Source organism: Idiotropiscis lumnitzeri, chromosome 4 (assembly GCF_059441095.1).
Source record: "Idiotropiscis lumnitzeri isolate Australia: NSW breed Sydney's pygmy pipehorse chromosome 4, RoL_Ilum_1.0, whole genome shotgun sequence".
In the NCBI taxonomy this organism is placed as follows: domain Eukaryota; kingdom Metazoa; phylum Chordata; class Actinopteri; order Syngnathiformes; family Syngnathidae; genus Idiotropiscis; species Idiotropiscis lumnitzeri.
The window spans coordinates 4,504,500-4,526,441 of record NC_142394.1 but is presented as its reverse complement, the minus strand read 5'-3'; the positions used below and the strand labels follow the sequence as shown (position 1 = coordinate 4,526,441).

At 41.0% G+C, this 21,942-nt stretch overlaps 2 protein-coding genes across 14 annotated transcripts in view; one reads left to right on the top strand and one right to left on the bottom strand.

The window, feature by feature from the left end:
• Positions 1–3,298: 3,298 nt before the first annotated feature.
• On the top strand, positions 3,299–12,229 carry LOC148337870 (cysteine-rich transmembrane module-containing protein 1-like). Of its 2 annotated transcripts, none has more exons than XM_088294619.1 (3): positions 3,299–3,452; positions 7,338–7,637; positions 10,903–12,229. In XM_088294619.1, the coding sequence occupies exons 2-3, from the start codon at positions 7,352–7,354 to the stop codon at positions 11,004–11,006; spliced, it is 390 nt and encodes a 129-aa protein (XP_088150745.1). In that variant the 5' UTR covers positions 3,299–3,452; positions 7,338–7,351; the 3' UTR covers positions 11,007–12,229. The 2 variants fall into 2 exon arrangements, with proteins under 2 accessions (XP_088150745.1, XP_088150746.1); XM_088294620.1 differs by having other exon boundaries at positions 3,301–3,452; positions 7,341–7,637.
• Positions 12,230–14,136: 1,907 nt separating this feature from the next.
• The window catches only part of LOC148337869 (teneurin-2-like), a 207,676-nt gene continuing 199,870 nt past the window's right edge, over positions 14,137–21,942 (bottom strand). For all 12 annotated transcript variants that reach the window (XM_088294607.1, XM_088294609.1, XM_088294608.1 and 9 more), the window contains 9 exons: positions 20,801–21,036; positions 20,404–20,700; positions 19,749–20,306; positions 19,373–19,642; positions 18,816–19,226; positions 17,623–17,733; positions 17,254–17,521; positions 16,546–16,676; positions 14,137–16,460 (listed from right to left, as the gene is read on the bottom strand). In XM_088294607.1, the coding sequence (XP_088150733.1) occupies positions 15,723–16,460; positions 16,546–16,676; positions 17,254–17,521; positions 17,623–17,733; positions 18,816–19,226; positions 19,373–19,642; positions 19,749–20,306; positions 20,404–20,700; positions 20,801–21,036 (3,020 nt within the window). In that variant the 3' untranslated portion in view covers positions 14,137–15,722. The remainder of the gene's footprint in view (positions 16,461–16,545; positions 16,677–17,253; positions 17,522–17,622; positions 17,734–18,815; positions 19,227–19,372; positions 19,643–19,748; positions 20,307–20,403; positions 20,701–20,800; positions 21,037–21,942) is intronic.

Sequence of the window (21,942 nt, the reverse complement as noted above, 5' to 3'; positions counted from 1 at the left end):
AGCAGTGCTTGGGAGGGAAATGCCTTTAATCAAGGGTCCTGGTTGTAATAATGTTAAAAAAAAATCTACACATCTCCCAAAGGAGAACATGCATTGCACTGAGACCTAGTGTCGAACGTGTCGTTTACGCCGTTTACTTGCACGAGGGTCAAAGTATGACACATTCAAAACCTGAGGATCAGTTGTCATAAATCTCAATAAAATCCAAAAGTGGTCTTAATTTTATAAGTGGTGTAAGAATTAGGGCTGTCAAAATTAAAGCATTAACTCAGGTGATTAATCCCCCAAAAATTCACTCAGTTAAATATTTTAACCCAATTAACTCAGTTTGATTTACTTCAAAAATAATTTGCATACTTTGCAAATATTGTGCCATATTACCTGTACATCTTTAGCAAGTCTCAGAACAAAACACTGTTCAAGTTACCACTGGGCCTTGCAAACCAACACTACTGGAGTGTGGCACTTGTGGGCAGTTTTGAGATATGTTTCGAAGAAAAATGCCTGTAAAGAAAGCTATTAGATCAGTCTTTGAATTAAATATACTTCATATATGGTGATTTTGCATCAATTCCAAGGTCTTACGCAAGTAAATATGTTACAAGCTTTGCAAAAAATAGTAGTTGAAAAATGTGATTAATCGTGATTGATCATAGAATTTTTGTGATTAGTCAAAAAAGATTAATCACTTGACAAAACTAATAAGAATATAATCACCTGAAGATTGTGTTACCTCCTTGTGCATTGCAGATTTTTCATGTGCCTTATAGCATGTTTCAGATATGAGTTTTAACAGCTGCTGTCATCCATGCTATTTATCACCAGTAGTAGAAACACTATATAAAATTGTATTGTATTGTATATTCTCCAAAGATAACCATTACTGTCTGCAACCATATCTGTTAGGTTTTTTTCAATGAGCACAATCCAGTTTGTCAATTAACGACCATCTTTATTCATCACTCCTCGCATACCTTACCCGTTTTACCCTAGTCGTTAGCGCCCTCTCCTGGTGAACTTCTCCACTTGTAGTTACGTACATCTGTTACTTGTCATCAATGCATAACAACATCATAGATTGCATATGTCACATATCAGTTTCATGGTATGAAGGGTACCCTCAGGCGCCAAAGCGGTGGGCGCAAAAATTTTTGGAGTGGGCATTTCATCTAATCACTAATACTAATAGAGGCATGTCGAGTGTCACTGATCGGCGCCCCTGTGCTCCGTGGCTGACACCAACGCCCCCCGTCCTGCGCGCCCTCGAGAACGCGAGCGGCGAGTGTTGACAATTCAAACGTCTGATGATGCTAAAGATGGAGAAGCAAAATAGAAAGTGCTCAGGGGCACAAAACCGAAAAAAAAAACAGGGAGAGAAAGACTATGCAGGCATGAAAACCAGATTATCAAAGTGGTTAAAAGAGTAAGTAATTCGTGATGTGTCAGCGTAGTAAGAGCCACACAATGAAGCGTTCAATAAAAGTTTGAAATGAAAGTGTTTTATTCCCCCCAAAATGTATTTATAGGCTACATATAATAAATGAAATCGTCATTATATTATTATTATTGTTTTTTTTTGGGTGGGGGAGGGGACGCCTGTTGTGTCTGCGTACCCCCCAGAAAGTGGTAGTTGCCCCCCTGACTCTAACACTCATTCACTGAGAATAGCATGTATAGAATGCATTTATTACGTTAATGCTGGCGTTTTGGACTGGGAACATGCTGCCACCTGCCGGAAAATGATGAAATTACACAAAGTTATCGTGAATATCGTCTTATTTCCTTTCTTTGTTTTATTTATGTAATCGCATATATTGGTCCTGTAAAACAATATATGGACAATATAATTTTTTGCTCACTACTTGTTAATGATTAAGATGAATTGATGACTTATCTATTTTTGTAGACTTGGTGACGTAGGTCTCGATTTTGTCAGATGATCAGGAGTCACAATTTCCACTAGAAAAAAAAAGTCACTGCATTTCCCGGACGTCCCTCTGGTCATCTCTCTAATCTCTGATTGGACAATGATGTGCGGTGAGGCTCGCTGTGACGGTCTCAGTCAGAGATAATTACACACAGCTACCTCTTTGTGCTCTAAATCATACGCCCGCCTTGCCGCCTTATTGGATGTGAAGCGATTCATAAGCGTATCATTGGTATATAGAGCGTTTAAGTGGTACACTCACCTGAGTTGTGTGCGGGCAGCGTGGGTTCCAGTACCCTCCCGCGACTCTGTACAGGATAAGCGGTGTGGATAATGATATATATATATATATATATAAAGTATATATATATATATATATATATATATATATATATATATATATATATATATATATATATATATATATATATATATATATATATATATATATATATATATATTTAATTTGATTAATTTAAAGAGAAAGATAAAGGTAAAGATGTCCTTTATTAGGCCCACAATGGGGAAATTTGAAAACATTTTTAATTAACTTTGTAACTTTATAAATATGATCATGATTTCATGATTCTGTTAGGCCAGCAGAGAAGGCTTTGAAGGCCCACCACTTATATTTCAGTGTTTATCACAGTAATAGTGTTACATCCAATGGTAACTTTACACTAAAATTATTCTAAAAGTCTGCACAGTCGGTTGGCTTGGTGATTACGCCTTACGCATAAATTGTATATATTATTTACCTAAACAAAAACAATGATTCCCAGGTTAAAATTGAAATAGTCTTTCCCCAAATATATTGGTGTATGTGTATGGCTATATTTGATATTTGTCTCTAAAAACAATAAATGTTACTTTTAGTCTGATTCTCAAATTTCCCCATTGTGGGACTAATAAAGGACATCTTATCTTATCTTATTTTTTTATAACTACTTTGAGATCTTACAGGGCAGCACCAAACCAAAATATGTTTTCATTTGCTACAAAATATATGTAACACACTTACTGTAATTGCAAGCATTGAAATGTGTATACGATTAAACTTTTAGTCTTTTATATGCATTGACTAATAAATATCTTCTTTTTTATCCATTTTCCAAATATATTGGCGTGTGTGGGGGGGGCGTGTGTGTCCGTGTGCATAAAGTTGTTGAATGAAAGGTATTCATTTAGTGTACTGTGTAGAAATGTATTTTTAGTCACGTGCAGTCAAACTACTTGCACATTACACGTTTCCACATTCAATATGGCGGACGTGCTGTAGTTTAGCAGCAGGGATGCAACCTGGTGGAATGCGGCATCTATCTCTATGGTCGCAGTCGCCAATCACGTGTCTTGTTTCCCACAAATAACGTTTTCTCTCCCCCCCTTTCAATGACGTCATGTCCCGCTAGACGCACTCGACGCTGGGCCTGAAACGCTTGTTCACTGCGGTGGGAACGCACACGTAAGAGGAAGACGGATTTTCCTTAACAGAAAGAAATCAAATTCAGCTTCTATTCCTTCCGAGGTAAGGCTTGTTAAATGCTCAATGCTGTTCGCTTTTTGTGTTCGTAAAAGCCGAGTCATCACGAAGTTCAGTGTTTACATAGCGGGTTGGGCTTGGCCTACAGGTGCACTAAAATTGTTCCCTCAACGTCTTCCGAATGTCGTTTTGCTCGAATTATACTAATGCTATTATGTGAAAATGTGATGTTGACATATTAGTGACAAACTATTTTCATTTACATCCGGCCTCACTTTAGTAGTATACTACTCTAGTTTTGAAAAGAACAAACAAACAAACAAAGGGTGCCAAAACTTATGGCTGTAGCAGTTTTGTCATCTTTTTAGCTGGAGATGTGAAGACTTGATGCTTGGTCAAAGGACTGCAAAACATGAAATGTCCTTCTGTGTTTTGTCAGTACATTACAAAATAATCCTCATGAAACTGGTCTCACACAAGTATTGAGGCCTTACAAGAGGGGAAAAAATAATGGTCACACATGATGATGCAGCATTGAAGGCCATCTTTATCAACCTTTTTGTTATAAGATCCAAAACGTTTCGATCATAATGAGCTGAATGCGACAACTCTTGTTATGGCCGAAGATGTCATTTCCTACAAGTGACACAAAGCAAATCATTAGGCCTCGGTGTCCTGCTCCCCAGAGCACTGTTACCACAGTTACATGGCTTTGCCATCTGTCAGCAGTACTGAGAACATTTTGAGGTAAGAGGTCAAATATTTTTGATAATCGCACAAATTGAGGAACCAAAATCAGGGAGGTTTTTATCGTGACGTTAAACGTATACCTTAACTCCATTGTTAAAACAAAATTCCACAATACTTTGCCCTTAATCATGTGGTTTGCCTTTCCATTACAGATAATCATCAGAGATAATGACACTAATCCACATGCGTGTGAACCACTAACTAATACTGAAACATTTTTTCTGAGGAAAAAGTGAATGTGGCTACATAGGCTGACCTGAAAGCAGTCATTGGTGTTAGGTGTTTATAGTGTACATATAGTGAGTGACAGAGGAGGCTTTCATTTTCCGTTGCTATGGTTGTTCTGCTTGAGCAAATCCAGCCGAGACGGCTTGAACAACAGTTGTGATGTTCCAGGAATCATGAGCAGTTTGCTGGGTCGGCAGGTAAATACTTCATGATCCCAATGGAAATTCTGGAAATACAGCATTGCGACTCAAAAAAGTGTGGCGCAAATAACCTTAGGACATTGTTAGGAACGCGTGAAAGTGGTTATGCATGTCAAACTTGACACGCATCCCGTCAGGTGTCTTTGCACGGACTCAACTTGTGTGTACTGTGACCATGCAAAAAAAAAAAAAAAGAGTCCATCTGTTTTGCATTTCTCTCTTTGCCATGGTGACTGTCATTAGCCTCTCACAGTGTCTTGTGACATAGGCTCCATACGCTCCTCCATTTGGGAAGTCTGTGTGAACAGCAAGATGGTGGCGTCTATCTGCTGAGTTGCGATTGATAATTGGATCACAAGACATTCCTGCACTGCAAAATCATCTTTCTCCAGTGTGCACAATATGCTGTGCATATTTGATGTGCCTACAGCAGGCATGAACAGGATTATGGATCCATAAAAAAACACTAATGCTGTGTTGTGAGAAAGCGTTGCATCAACTTTAGTGGTTCTCCGAGCGGATCCCAGAGGAATTCATTAGCTAGTGTGACTCTAGAGGGCAAATTACAGCACACAAACACTTGAATGCGTCCGTGTTAAAGTCCAATGACAACCAGTGCAACAAAGAACAGGTGATCACATTTTTACAGACTTTGCTATTACCGGTTGCTAATAACAAAGTTGATCTCGGTGTTGTATCTAAATCTTAATTCTTAATCTTACCACTAATGTTTAGATAATTCTGTGCTTCCACCTTTTGTAGCAAGGGTTTTTCAATTGTCCTTTTTAGGTTCCAGCATGACTATGGTCCAGTGCACAAAGTTCTATAAGACATGATTGGAGGAGTTGCATGTGGAACAACCTTCCAGAGCTGGACTCCAACCCTGTTTAGCAATTATTGGCTGAATGACAATAGAGATTTTGAACCAGGACTTGTTGTCCAACATTGGTAGCATCTGACCTCATTAATACAAAGCTGCCAAATATTATGAATTGTCCGTGTTTTGTTGCGGAAATCGTCAGAGAACGTGTGTAAACACAATGCGGAGCCATCACTCTGTGTCCGGTGTCAACACGGCGCACGCCACTAATCATCGCCTCCGGGGCAGCAAATAAGCTAGACTTCTGACTAGTATCATTATAACAAATCAAGGATGGGGATAAAAACGGATCCATGGCGGACATGTCGAGGTGAAACACCGAAATAAGTGATTGGCTGATACAGTAAACTTGTCACAACGCCACACAGCTACATAGGACAGGAAACAAATTAGTATATCGACAGACGCGGCAGCCCAGAGGACGGGTCCAAAAGGAGCTCTAAAGTTTGTTAATATAATAAATATTTTGACATGATAAAAGCTAACCTTTTTACCTTATTTTTTTTGTTGAAAATAAAGTGCTGAGTTTTAATTTTGACTCTTGAGATCTGATTAAGATTTAATAGACTTGTTTTCTTTTCTACTATTGAAAACAGACTTGGTAAAAGCCCAATGCATCAATTGATGCAGATAGTTTTAGCACACTGAAATCTTCATACTTTGATTCTGGCTGCAATTGCATGCACCATTACAAGGTTATTGCAATCAATACATTACAATAACAGATATTGAAGCCCTAATTTATGAACAAATATTGTTTAGAGTAATGATTATGTTGAGCAATTAACAGCGTACTGCAATAGCTGTTGCACTGGAATGTTCTTGGCAAAATTGCAAATTGTTATGGAAGTGAAGTTGGAAAAAAAATACATTTACTCATTTTTCAATACAAAACAATAGAACAACTAAGAGAAAATGTACCAGAAATGAAAAGCTAAATGTGTCATTTTAGGGCGTCCAGCCATCCATTATTTGAGCCGCTACTCTTCATACGGGTCGCGGGGATGCTGGAGCCTATCCCAGCTATCTTCGGGCAGGAGGCGGGGGTACACCCTGCACTGGTTGCCAGCCAATTGCAGGGTACACAAAGACAAACGACCATCCACGCTCACTAACACACCGAGGGGAAATTCAGAGTGTCCAATCAACCTACCATGCATGTTTTAGGAAACCCACACAGGCTCGCGGCGAACATGCAGACTCCAGTCAGGAATGTCGGAGCCGGAATCAAACCCTGCACCTCTGCACTGTGAGGCCACCGTGCTGCCCCATTTAGGACCGTTTTTTTTTTTTTTTGCTCCCAACAATATTGCCTTGAAATGTTTTCACGCGTGGCAATTGAAAAATTGGATCACATGTCACTCTATGTTGCACATTTTCTAACCATTTCACTTCTACCACAAATAATGATCAACAGCAGTGACCCCCAACCACTGGTGGTGATGATGATGGTGATAAAATAATGATTCAGTCAAATTACAATTGCATGTATTCATATTAACCTATTACTATTCCACCGTCATTATAAATTTTATTTACAAATGTGCTGACATGTTCAGCATCAACCACAACTCATACTTGCTGTTTTTTTAGTTGGGACTCCCAAACTATTATCAGGGCAAATCACCCTCTTTCCACACTGTGCAGGACACAAGAGTGTTGGTAACATGAGGACCACGGTTTGCATTGTCGCGAGTGCAGCTTTTAATCAAAATGTTCGCTCAAGAGGGTTGAAACGTCACTACTCGACCAACAAAGTTGCAAAGTTGGCAACATTGAGGACGCAAGTTACTGCTTTTGCTTGCATACACTTATGTCGCTCAAGATACTTGACTTAATTAAAGACTGCAGTGAATTATGTTTTCTTTTCAGGAGATTGCTGAAAGATGAATCCAGACCAGCCCCCGCCATACCCAGGGCCGTCAGCTCCCGTGTACCCTGCCCAGGGCCAACCCCCTCATGGCTACCCACCCCAGGGATATCCTCCACAGGGCTACCCTGTAAATATGCAGCAGCCAAATCCAAACTACCCTCCTGGGCCAATGGGATCTGGAGGCCCCTATCCAGGGCCAGGGCAGCCACCTTATCAAGGATATGCTGGACAACCACAATACGGCTGGCAGGGTGGACCCCCACCCGGACCCATGTACGGAGAACCTCCTAAAAACACAGGTAGGTGGCAGGACTGTTACAACAGAGGACCACTCACATGACTATGAGGATTATTTAGAACCGTAACTGAAGAAAAGTTATCTGCTGTGGCCTTTTTGCATGTAGCCGTAAAGGTGCAGTCAATCATGGTATGTCCCATTCAGGTGCGGTTCATTCACTTTCAATTTTTAGTATTTATTCAGCTACTCCAAATCATCATCATAACCTCACGCCCATTCTTCCCTGCACAATGAACACTTTATCCTTGAACACTATTTTTGGAGGGCGATGACTAAAAAGATTTGTTTGAATATTAAATTTCAATCTCTAAGTGTTAGCTTGACTTACTTTCTTTCCAAGTTCGCCCCCAGCGTGTACGCCCGGTCCTGCATTTCCAAGAATGAGGCACCCCGCACCAAGCTTGGCTGGAGGCTCAGCCATCTGGCTGGAGCGCCAGTGCTCCAAATTTTTCAAGTCCAACCATCCATCTGTTTTCTTCACTGCTTATCCTAACTGGGGTCACGGGTGTGCTGGATTTTTCAAACACTAGTTTTGAAATTTTGCCAAGCCCGACTTTGGTGGTTCTCATCAGCAGCCACACGAACTACTTTACGTTTGGAATTTGTGTAAACAAACATCTAGCAGAACAGTGACTTTGATTCTCTTATTTGTGCCTTTCTGACACCTCTTACATCTGTGGTTTCATTCTATAAAACAGCTAAAAAATTTGGGAATGGCTCGACTAATTCACAAATTAATAATTAATTTAATGATATGCAGACGCCGAGAGACATCAACTCACCAAAATTGTATGTCAGCTGTTCGTGTCTGTTCACATGGCAACCTCGTCATTTCCAAGTTCGTTGTTGTGCTGTTCTCCCTTTATGACATACTTCTGCTAACCATCATAAAACACAACTCATTACATATGTTCCCCGAGTACTGCCGCGGCCATGACAGTAAATTCCTCCGTGCCCAACTGTAAACAGTTGGCAAAGAGAGCTGATTTTAAATCTTATAAGGTTCATCACTACCCTTTGCTGGTAGTTTGGCTCATTACCACCAGTTAGCTCATATTTACTCTTTTATATCAAGTGTTAATGTTCAAGACTCGTTCATAGGATTTCTGTGGTCGAACGTTGAGTCCCTGGGACAGAAGCTATTGTCTGCACAACTTCTGATTAATGCAAGACACAATGCACGATTCCCTGAGTAAGCACTAAAACTTACAGTAGAACTTTACTGTAAACTCGAATGGCTATTAAAAATGATAAAAACTCCTATTGACTGCTAGCATTACTTTTTTTTTTTAACGTAACGTCTTGTTTTTAAATATAAAATGTAATTCTTTTTGTGCGCGGTTAGATTTACAGAAACTCTTAACTGTGGTGTCATTACACATCTTAAATCACACTCAGGGAAGCCGGAAACACTGAGCTGTTTGGCAAATTACTCATTTTTCTTTGATTATAATGTTTCTATGACCGTGAGAAGCCAAAATCTAAATTATGATTACATTTCGATTAATTGACCACTCCTAGTAGCTTTATGAGTCACGGAGTATGACACTAGAAGGAGCACACAATGAATGGGCTTTTTTTTTTTTTTTTTTTAATCTTTGTGATGTTTTTGTGACGTTATGTTAGAGTTGCAGATTTTATTGTTTACCCCCTTTGTGTTAAACATCGGACTGTGAGCCTTTTAAATGATCGCAGCATATTGATGAACCCATTGCGATCATACCACGTTGGGAGGTATGTTGACGTTCATATCTGTGGATGTAATGGTGGTGTATGAGCCATCATAGGTGTTCATTTTGATTGTATATTATTATTTTGTTTCATTTGCTTATTGTTAATTTGTCAATTTGGGTTTCTAACTGGTATGTGTGGGTGTGGTTTTGGGAGATCTCACTAACATTGCTGAGGGGAGGAACCCGCACAGGTGTACAGATTGAGAGAGGTTTAGCTGGCTCAAGGCACATTTTCCGTTGACCGTCTTTGTCATCGTTGTTCTATGCTCATATGCCACAGTTTAGTATTGTTTACTTTGAATTAGAAGGAATTAAACGCTTTAAAGTTTACTTCCAGTGGATTTGGATTTTTTTCAACGTGTCACGGAACAACAAGCCTTCTAAGTCACTCGGAGGCTATTATTTGTTTGATAGAAATAGCCCCCAGGTGGGCATACATCTTAAAGCTCTTGTTTAAATTGCCGCTCTGTGCTCTGGAAGAGGTTGTACCAAGATAATTGTGTGTCTGCTATGGGTAGTTTGGGCAAGTCCGACAAATACTGCGTGTCAACACTGTCGAATAATGCAATTTTTCAAAACCAGAAAAGGCCGGGTTGCTCTTTGTCAGCGCGGGTGATTGTGCATGTATTCAATTTGTGAGCAACGTATTAAATTCTTCACCTTCCATTTATTTATGTCATTGGTCTGTTTTTATTAAGCACAACATGATAGAATAGTTTACCACATAATACCAACATTTTGACTTGGAATCTATAACTGCATATATTATCTGAACACATAGACTGTAACGATACCATGGCAAAAACTTAAAAATTAGTAAAAAGCTGTGAAATAATAGCTGATAGCTAAACAATCTCAATTTATTTACATTTTTTGTTCATTTAGGAAAATATAAGATTACTAATTATAATACCTTTGTTACTACAAATAAATTGTGAACATTTTTAATCACTACGGTATACATTTTGTTTTGGACTGGGGCTTTCCATTGATTGTACAAGTGTTTTGAAGTATGAGCATGGTTATGAAACAAATTCAAATCTTATCTCAATGCATCACTGTACTTGTGGAAGATGAAGTAATAAGTGCGCAAAGGTTCGACTATCTTAAGATATGGCTTTGGTCTATGGTTGATCATGACCAGATCCGCTCATTCTTAATCAACCATAAAGCTATTGAATAACAGCTCATAAGGGAGGTCAAAGTTCAAAATAAGTTCTCTTGTCACTTAAACCTAAATAGCTGCTCGTTGAAAGCTGCTTGACTGTGTACTCCCCCTCCATATGAATGATTAATCCCAAAGCCGGGGATAGAGACAGTGTCTTGTCGCTCTTGTTTTTGTTTCACATAGTCGCTAACACCAACTGGTAACCTAATCCCAACCTTGCCGGAAAGCTTGATTTGCTTAGTTGGAGGGATTTCAGAGCAGATCATCGCTGGAGATTTGCTGTTTAAATTCTGACCATTTTCTTTGATTTGAGAAAGCTGTTATCGAGGAAATTTGAATATTAACCTCTCCCTCTTTCCACACAGTGTACATGGTGGAGGACAGAAGAAGAGACAACTCTTCCGACACGTGCCTGACGGCCTGCTGGACAGCTCTATGTTGCTGCTGTCTCTGGGACATGCTGACATAATATTTCTCCGCAACTTTGTTGCGCTCCTCGCTCTCAATTTCTGTGTGCCTCGAAACACTAGCATCTCTCCTTCCCAGTTGGCCTTAAATCTTGTGTCCCTTCTTAATGTTGCCTTCATTTCCTTCAACACTGTGCCTATAATGCGCACTTTTGTTTCCCACTTAATGTCAATGTGAAGTCCTCAGCACCAATTGACTGAGCGACCGGCCATCATCAGGAGCAGCTTTGTAGTAGCTTGTAAGCTTTATTGCCTACCCTGAGAATACATTTGCAGAAAAAAAAAACAACTTTCTCTTCTGACAAGATGTCAGAACAATCCGCAAAACACACCTGCAGCAAACGTGGAAACAGAATCACATGCATGCTAGGCCAGTTCGTTGGTGATGTCACTTTGTGAGGAACGCTTCACATGGTGGCAGCAGCAAGTTCGGCCTCCAGATACCTTGAACAAAACCTTCTCATAAATACATGCACTCTTTGCAGGAGAAGGATTGTAAGCACACAGCACTCCTACAATCCTCTGTGCTACCTGTGTTGTTCTGGTTGTGACATCCTCAATGAACATTGACAAGCATGCGCGTCCTGTTTTAACAGACAACCGTCTTCAGTATTTATACTGAAACAATAATTACCACTTAAAAAATGTTTTTAAAGGTTTGTGCTTGCAAGCTCTGAGTAGTCAAAACACTGTCTTATCCTGCTAAGAATGCTAGTTTAAATCGCACCTGAGCTCTGCGTTTTTGCAGTCGTCCCACACCACACCGCGTAACGTGAACGAATACAATAAGAAACTAAAACACTGACACACACATCTGGTACGCTCAGGCTCCTCTCATGTGAGGGTCTCAAGCACTTTATGATGATTACCTCTATGTATGTTCCCCCTCCCATCTGTGAGCTGCCTTTTTGCTTTCTTTGCCATGTTCCTTCATCTTAATCTTCCTTTGTCCCACAAACCTGTTAGCCACTGTCGAGCAGTGTTCGCTTCAAGAGCTGATGATTGGGATGGTTTTCCTTTGATTTTCACAATGTCTTGACGTAAAATCAAATGATAAATACATTTCGAGGATGGCGGTGATTTACGTCTCTCTACTTTTACCAGATTAGCTTTCATTAATCACAATTCTTTTCCCAATGCAATCAATGTCATTTTTTTTAATACGCTAGGGATTTAACTGAAAATGAGAAACCATGCTGTGATCAATAAAACAAATGACCCATTATATGTCTGTTTGCTTTAAATGAAAATCTTATATTAAAATAATTTATTCCCATTAAGTGAAATACTTGGGCGTGTGGAAGCAACTGCTTATCCTTTGGGTCCCACGTGTGCTGGAGCCTAGCCCAGCAAATGTTGTTAATGTTGTCTACTGTGTTTGTGTATGATTTATTATTTTCCAGGAATGCATATTGTATTAAATAATTTGTAATTGCGATGAAATGTTGATTTGCAGATGCAAACAAGCATGAACTGCAATTAAATGTATGGCATTAATGACAATGGTAGCGTATATTACTGATGCAAAATCTAAAACCGCTAAAATGTCTGAACAATTTTTAACTGGTACATACAAAACAACTCTGGTTAATAATCTTATAAAAATGACTTTTTGAATGCCTTAAAAGCAGGAGAAACATTTGACAGCCAAATGTAAATAGATGCGCCCGGTCTATGTAAGTTAGGCCAGTGGGGACTGACTGAGCAGGTTTAATCTTTGCAAACGGTCAGTTAAGACCTATTTGGTATTACCATATGAAGTAATATTAATCGGATATTGCTCTTTATTTGAATCCATTTTCGTTTATCCATTTTAAGAGTCAGGAGTGATAAGTAGCGTCCCCTGGTGGCCATGCGTCAGAACACCGGCTTAGGTGTATGGAATCAAATTCGTGCCAAAAGGAAGAAAACAAAACGAAAGAAAAACAAGCCTTTGAGAGAGGGCATGTCAATGTTACAAAAGTGAAAAAAATGTAATAAAAGTAAAACATTACTTGCAATCAAAATACTTTTTTGTATTGTTTGTGGCCAGATAAATTGTTGTTGAAAAGTGTCAACAAAGACTCGGAAATGGATAACAAAGGTAGGGAAGGAACTGGAGAAAAAGTTGCAACCAAATGTCAGTACAGTTTTGGAGGTATTGGAGTCAGAATTCCCTGATTTGAGTGGAGACAAGAGTGAACATGACTCTGGTGGCTTACAATGGCAAGATTGTAAAGTTCAGGTTGCACTTAGATTGCATTTAATGAATTATTAATGAACTAACAATAGCTGATTACCCATCTTGTGAAATTGTACCCTTTTTTTTCCTGATGTCTCAAATTGTAAGGGTCCAAGATCTCAGCTTAATTCCTTTTCTAAAAAATTGATCACGTTCATTCTATTGTTTTAAGATTAAAACAGGGAGTCATTTTTGCCCGCTTTCTTAAAACTTTAAAATGTCACAACTTCCTTAATTCCCAAAATATTGACAAATAGTAAACACCAATTATTCCTGTTTATCAGGCTCTGAAACCTGATTTGAATTTTTTTTTTTTTTTTGTCAGAGCAATAGCCTTCAGCATTAGCCAATATTTTAGCACAACCACCAGCCTCCTGATTCTTGAAAAATGATCAATGAACCAAAAAATAACTTTGGGTGATCAACACACGAGATGCATGTACAACCAATGAGCAAAGTATTCCATTTGGGATTCGGATAACAAAGGGGGCATCTAACCCAACAGACAGTGGTTAGAGATCGACAATAACTTTGAAAATTGTCTGACTACCCGCCGCAAGCTACGCCCTCGTCGACAAAAACAAACACTTGCCCTGGGCATTGGCTGTGCTTTGGGCGCGAATGTGTTTGTTTTGAACAGCTTGGTCTAATTTACCTCATTGTCTTACTGGCCTTCATGCCCAAGACGCGCCCCATCGAATGGTTTGACATTTTTCCATCCATTGATTTTTTTTTATCTTGAAGGGGGTGTTTTGGTGAGGGTTTGTGGATCAGCATCAGCTTCGATTTTTTAAAAATGTGAATTGCTTTTGAAAGTATGTCGACTGCTGAAATTTGTCAAGAAAAAGGGGGTGGGAGCATGAATATTCAGTGTGTACTGCAAAAAAAATTAGATGAAAGTGAACTAGACATTGTTGGGTTGAAATAAACAATCATGTTTTATTCATAAGTTCCCAGAAGAGTCTCGTTTTAGTGAGCGTACGTGTTATCCTTTGATAATACTGATTTGGTACAATTTGACATCCATCACGAGTCTCTTCACAGTGAGGAGGATCCATTACTGCTACTGCTGTTGGGATCTAGGTCAGAAATCCGTCTGTTTCCAAAAACAAAGGAAGGAATAACAGAAAACAAACAAACAAACAAACATCAAAACTGCAGACCGATGCTGTAGGTATGCAATATTAGAGTGCCACAAAACTCTAGAGTAATAATACCAGCCAAAGAATTTGCACGTTACAAGCCACTTCTTCTTAGAAATATAAAACTCGATATTCTCAACAATATTCTACTGTGCTGCATAAAGGTAGATCTATACACTGTACATCGAAATATATCTTGAAAAATCATTTTCACAGTTTTAAAGACTTTTATTTAGAGTATAAACCATTTTAAACACTTTATTACATAAATTATTTTTTTTTTTAGAGATTGACTATTATTTGCCCTGGTAGCAATCTAAAATAATACAAAAAAACCCCAAAATGAACATTTAATACATTTACAAAAGCAAATGAACTGATACATTAAAATCATTTTGAATTAATAGACTGACTCATTCATGATTGTCATATAGTACTAAGAATAAATAAATAAAAAAATGAGTAAACTAAAATAAATAAGAACTTATCATGTTGACTGGACTCTGTGAGTGGTGGGTTTTCTGTACAGAAGTGCCTCGGTGAACGTCTCACAATCCTACTGCGACTGGAACGTACAAAACTACAGCATCTACGGCATCAATACGCAACATCCTGAAATTGAGTGTAATTGGACACATATGTAGTAACATGTTTCTTCTCCCGCTTTTAAAATAAACAATGTTGTGTAGTGCCACTGTCCGCAAATATAGCCATCTTATTTCATTTAGCTTTTTATGGTGCGTTCTTTCGGGCCCATTAATAGCAGTTCACTTATGTGTTGCTTGCTTGGATGTGCGCCGCATCAGCAGCACATGACAAGACTGCTCAGTCAGTGATGGACAATGGGAGGCCTGAGACAAGGTGACGACTCATAGTGCTGGACAAACTTTTTAACATTGCCTTGTCTGTCTCTAGTGTCCTTCTTTGTTGTGTTGTTGTCACGGCAACACACGGGAGCGCTCTACACGCTTGTCCTTTTGTTCTCAGCGTCCAATAGAGACAGAGGAGCCAGCCGAGTGCCACGGAATGCTCATGGCGGCCCTCGGTGCGACCCAAAAAATATGGGTGAAAATAGCAATCTTCTTTTTTAAAAAGGGGAATCTTCTCATTTATTCAGTAGTGCCTTCTCACTTATTGAGTTTGTTTGCCTTAAAAGAAATGTTACTTTATATATATTTTTTGTTTTTGCCTATGGCACTAAAATCAATAATAATGTCGTGTCACTTTTTTCAAAAGTCCCTGCAGCGTTCCATGAGTAACCCCATTTGTTGATGAAATCTCCAGAGAAAAAGGGTTGAGGAGGCTGGGAAGGGAAAAAGGACTCAGGAGGAGTAGGACACACGCATGGTGGGCTGTTACCTCTTGCCCATCTCATTCTGTCTGAGGAACTGGATATTGTTGCTGCTGTCCGCCAGTTCCGGATACTGCTCCACAGGTAGTACATAGTAGCCATCATAGCCTTGTACTCTGCCTGTCGTTAAGAGCTGTTGTCGCTCTCCCTCAGTCCAGAGGCGACTTCCTCCTTTTCCGTCTCTGGCCCTCTGCTGTTCCTTAGACCAGGCTCCAGCCAAGGCCCTCTGGCGAGCCAACTCCAACAGTCTTACCTTCTCCTCGTCCACCACGTCAGCAGAGAGCCCGTAGCGAATGCTCAGAACAAATGACGGCACTGCAAACTCCACCGTCACGCCTCTCCTGGAGCGGCCGCTTACTGTCACATTAATGCCGCTCTCCAGTGACTTGCGGCCGTTGGTAAGGCCCAAAGCCAGCAGGTCGCTGTCCGCTGAGCCAATTTTCACAAAGTAGTGGCAGTCCTTCCCGTCCTGCGTGTAGTGGGTGCCTTCCAGGTACTGGGCGCCGTTCAGCACGAGAGCCACTTTGCGGCTGTCATCGCTGGCCAAAGACGACACGCCGGACACCACTCTGCCCTCTTTGAGGGCCAGCATCACCCCACGTCCTACGATGGGGGTGCTGGTGCCAAACCAGTGGCCGGGCTTTTCCTTTCGTCTGCGCCTTTCCTTGTTGAGAAGACGACCCTCGAGAGCCATGAACGCCTGATTGTGACGCTCTGCCGCCTGCTGCACACCAGTGATGAGCTACGCAGTGCAAACAACAAGAGAGCGTGAGATCAATTGACGAAAAGCTCAATGACTGTCATAGCCCGGTTTTCTCATTCAGTACCTGTCCATTCTCACAGTGCTGCGTAGCCTGCAGCTCGTACGGTGGCTCCACAAAGTAGAGCGAGTGTCGCGGGAATCCTGGGATTATGTTACTGAGCTGGAAGCCAAACATCACCAGCCAACTCTTCACATCTATGGCATCAGATACAAATCAAATTACATTTCTGAACGGCAAATTTACACAGCCTATTTGATTTATTTTAAAAGTTTGTGACATACAAAAATGCATGCAAAACTAGTTTCACAATGCTCTACTTGCAACTAGTTTAACACTAAAGATCTGGCTGACAATTTTTTTAGTCCATACGGCAGCGTTTTAAAAAAACAACTATAATCCTGTGCATGCGTATAAAGCAGGGGTGGGCAAACTTTTTGATTAGCGGGCCACAATGGGTTCTAAAATTTGACTGAGCGGCCGGACCAGGGGGCGGATGGATGGAGTGTTTTGGTAACCTCACCTCATCTGAGAAAAAAAATGTAATTTAATTTTAAATGAAAGTGAGCAAAAGCATTGCAACAAAATATATGTCTTTGACACACCAGAGTATTTAGAAAATAAAACATTAACAAGGTTCATTCATTTTAATTTTTTTCAAGTTTGGCGGGCCTGATTAAAATGTTTAACGGACCGCATGTGGCCCCCGGGCCGTAGTTTGCCCACTGCTGGACTATAAAGTATACTACACAGTATGCTTTATTCTTTTCTTACCTGTGACATAATTTTTCACATCTAACATGTCACTGAGGGGATTGTTGTTCTTGAACATGTACAAATTAAATGGAGAGGGATCTTTTCCAATCTTGGGCCAGATGCTGTAGTCAGGTGAAGTCCAGCGCCCAGCCAAGACATCGTAATCACGCTGGGTGAAGTGGACCAGCTTGGTCAAGGCATCATACAGACCACCGTGAAATCCGACCACCAGCTGGAACTCCGGGTTGGAGTCCAAGTAAACCTCCCCATATGCTGTGTATTGAACCTGAGTGAATAGAACAGTGGTTTGTTTGGTATGAGGATACTCAGAAAACACATTAAAAAAATAGTACCGGTACTTGTAGTCCAAATTTGCATTTGCATTACCTGTTTGATCATCTGTCCATTGCTGCTAAAAACAGCCAATGGTGTGCCGGTGTTGTCTGACGCTATGTAGTATTCCTCTCCACTGCTTACTTCCATGGCAAACACGTGGCCCTGAATAAAAGAGATTACCGTACATTTTAAATTGCCCATTACTTTAAAGGTTTTGCTCCAATTTCCAAGTTAAGATATTCATATATTCTGATTATTAAAATACAGTAGCCTTGCCCCAAACAAAGGTCGCACCTTATTATATATTCACATTTGTCATTCCAGCATACAACAAGAACAAAGTTCAGAACTTTAAACATCATTTTAAAATAACAGTAAATTATGATAGGGAAACAAAAAGCTCAGTCTCTGGGGACACACAGATCAGGGGCGCAGCACTTTTTGTGTGCCTCATCACTTGTGTGTGGTCTGGCTCTCTTGTGTGGTGTGCAACCAAAATATCCAGCATCATGTAAGTTGCATATGTCTAATAATAATATTAATAAAACATTTAGTTGTGGTCTAAGTTTCATCAATCAGTGGGACTCCCTACTGGTCGATGTTATGTGTTAAGATATCTGGCGCTCCATGAACCAATCAAAATATGCTCAATAAAATATATTTACTGTAGTGAATTGACTTCATTTTTGGGGAGCATAACATTGCCAAACCTTGACTGGAGCAATTGAAGCAAACCCAGGCCATAACATTGGCCCCATAAAACTTGATGATGATGACTGCATCACTTGATCCATTCACTACCATCTCTGATGTGGCCATCACATTGAAACAAGGTCAACAATTTGGACGCATCAGAGCCCACCATCATTTACCATTCCACTGTAAACCTTTTTCTCCCTATCAGAGTTGGCCAATCTGTCCCGTGGGTGTAACGGTTCGGCCCATTGGCCTGGCCGGACGCCTATTCTTGGGGCGTGGCATGGGGGGTGACAAATTTTGAAAAAGGCCTTGACTAAGCAAGGCTGGAGGTGGATTTTAGTCTGGCCCACTAACTGTGATGTGGTCGCAAAGCGCCCAAAATTTCATCTCAACCTACTCGGCGAAATGGGCAACGACAAAAATTGCCTCTGAACGCATCTAAAACTCCACAACCAACAGTACTTTGGGATACTCTACAGCATCAGTAAAAGTGAAAGCCTGTAACTGTTGCCATGTATGAGCAAAACGTACACATGCAAACCCACCTGAAGGTCATAGTAGAGTGAAGAGATTTCTGAGCTGGAGTGGTTAAAAATGTGCGTCACCCGAGTTGGGTGGTTGAGGTCAGCATAGAAAAATTGAAGGTGCTGCCCAAGGCTGTTTCTTGTCGAGACCCTGCGGCCCAACCCGTCGTAGTGATAAACAACGCTCCAGCCGCCAGGGCCCCGATTGTAGGCCCTCAGCAGCTGACCCTTTGAATTGTAGTCGAACATGTCAGAACCGCGCTGGCTGAGGTAGCCATCCTCGTCCAATCGGTACTGGACATCTCCCAGCCGTGTGATGCGATCACGGAGGTCATAGCGCAGCGGCATGATCCGTGCGCTGTTCCCAGGGTTCAGCAGATGAAGGTTGCCATTCAGGTCATAGCTGTAACGCCATGTTGACCAGTCATTCACCTGAATAAAAAAAAAAAAAAAAAGACAACACACAAAAGAAAGGCCAGAGTCTAATGTCAGTTGCGCATGTAACAGGGCATCGCCAGTCCAGTGTGTGATAACGCAAGACCATAAATGATATGAACTCTTCCACATGGCTTATTCACCTTGACCCCAGTGAGCTGTCCATCTCCATCATAATCGTAGCGATACTGAGTGGTGTTGGCATAGGGCCCGATTTTCAGCTCCCTCTTTACCACCCGTCCCATGCTGTCGTACTGCACTGTCATCCAGTACATGAGCGAACGGAAGATCTCATACTGGACCTCCTTGATGCGTCCGTGAGTGTCGAAATGCTTACTCAGCGTCATAACAGCTGTGGTGATAATCTGATTAATGTCGTAGTAAATGACCCCAAACTTTCCAAAGTGCTCCACCTAGGACAGAAAGGTTTGCAGAACATATCAGTCTGATGCCATCCAGGGAACATACTGGTGCTTAAAAATCACTTATAAAGTACGATTAGTGCATATGAATGCGAACCTTGCCAGAGATTTCATCATATCGGTAGAGGTCCACAGGTAGAGGCGTTTCACTGATGACTGGCTTCATGCTTGCAATTCGGAAGCTGTTGTCGTGGTAGGTGTAATCGAACCTTGCGTTGACCATCCCCTCCTCACTGAAGCGATAGATTTGCTTGTCGATGAGCGGACCCATTTTCCGATAGCGGATGGTACAAGAGAATCCACCGCTCTGTAGATTGACCATCTTCAGCACGCCCGCTGTTTCGTCGTAGCCAAACGTGACAGCGGTACTGTCATATACGATCTCGGACAACTTGGCCAGCTTGCCGTACTTGTAGAGGACACGGCGGCCCGTGCCCAGGTAATGTGTGGCCTGAGGCCTGCCGTCTTCACTGAAGTCGTGGATGATGGAGGCGTTGCTCTCAGGTGGGTTGTAAGTGTTGCGGATGTATCCGATAGACACGTGTGTGAACATTGTGTGGCGGGCGACGCTTGGCATGGTGACAGCCGTGACCCGATTTGAGGTATCAAACTCAAAGATGTACTGCTTTTGGCTCTGCAGCAATAGCACCATGGACTGGGCAGAGACAATTCAAGAATTGAAATGATTTGAGTGAAATTTGGAGCAGGTACTTTGCGCCGCATGATGTAATAAATGTGATAACCGCACTTACTTTATCAAGGTAACTGTAACTCCAAATCTTCCCGTCCACAAAAGAGCGAGACAGGATGCGTCCATGGGGATCAAACTCCGTCCTCTCGCTCATGCTGCCCCTCTGCAAGCCAACTAGCTGACCGGTCGAGGAATAAGACACATTGACCACGGCCAGGCTGCTGCTGGGCAACCACATAGCTGGCCGGCCCTGAGCGTCGTACATGATGCGGAGTGTAAACTTGCGATGATCGTCGTAAATCTTCTCCGTGCGTGTGTTGCGGTCAAAATCAATAGAGAGGAGGTTGCGACCATGAGCCTGGGGGGAAAGTACACATTTACAAATAGATATATTCACTTGAGAAAATGTATTTTCGCTGTTTTATTCAGGGGTTTTGGAGGTAAACTGATAAACTCACTCTGAGCTTCCTGCCAAACACGGTAATTTTTCCTTTGGTTTGCTCCTTACGCAGACGCCATTCAATGGAGTTCAGGCCATTGTCTGTGGGAAGTGTTATGTTCCTGCGACCGATTGTGGGGCTGACATACCCTGCCAGGATGTGGGGCTCCGTGTGAAAACTTATGCCCATTCTATTGGCGTACATCACTCTCAGGGTTCCATTGTTGCACATCTGGTAGTTGTTCCTCACTTGGTCTTTAATTAAAGAGAAAAAAAAGTAGCAAAGTCAAGAATGATTGCCTGACCATAATAGAGAGAGTCCAATGAAGAACACAGCAAGGACAGGTGTCAAATTCCGGTTGTGGAGGGCCGCTTTCCTCCACGTTTTCCATTTCTTCCGGGTGCAACCCACCTGATTCAAATGAGCAGGATACTTATCAGGCTTCTTCAGTGCTTGCTGATGAGTTGAGTATTTGAATCAGTTGAATGAAAGCATGCAGAAAAGAGGCCCTCCAGGACTGGAGTTTGACACCAATGTAGCAAGGGATATAGTACTGACTATCCCTTACAGGTAAATAAAACTATGTCAACATTAATTCAGTGTTGCTAAAAAGTAGAAGCAAATTAACAATTCAAGTTCAGACAAATTTGACAGAATGGACATTGTAAGGTATTCTATTCGTTTTGGCGTGTTGTCTTTATGTTTTTCCTTTGTGCTTTTTTTCCATCAACCTTTGCCTGTTAATTTTATGCATTAGCATGTTAATATTCATCAGCAATTAATTTTACAAAACTGACTGAATTTTAAACAATCAGTTAATTGACTACAACACCCATTTACAGTAAATATGATTTTAAATGTGTTCATATTCTTCATACACAAACACATAGGTGTTCATTTGTGTGATTACAATCGTGCCTGCTATGACTAACCTGGCTGGATCCTTGTCTGACAAACAATCTGAATAAAATCTGACATCTCTCTACAGCCCTCTACCTTCCTTATCACCAAAGTGTAATGAATCACTGGCAAACACAAGAACGGAATCAGATAAGCCTACGTCTAATGTTGAGCTTAAATTCTCTCTCTCCCAGGGCTGAAAACACACATCTTAATCACAGCGAAGTGACTGAAGGGGAGATAAAATTGTTTTGGGCTCA

Excerpts from the sequence above, each read along its gene's own strand:
- LOC148337870 (XM_088294619.1), top strand. The coding sequence starts at position 7,352 with ATGAATCCAGACCAGCCCCCGCCATACCCAGGGCCGTCAGCTCCCGTG. Across the intron at positions 7,638-10,902 it reads AGAACCTCCTAAAAACACAG|TGTACATGGTGGAGGACAGA; the intron begins GTAGGTGGCAGG and ends CTTTCCACACAG.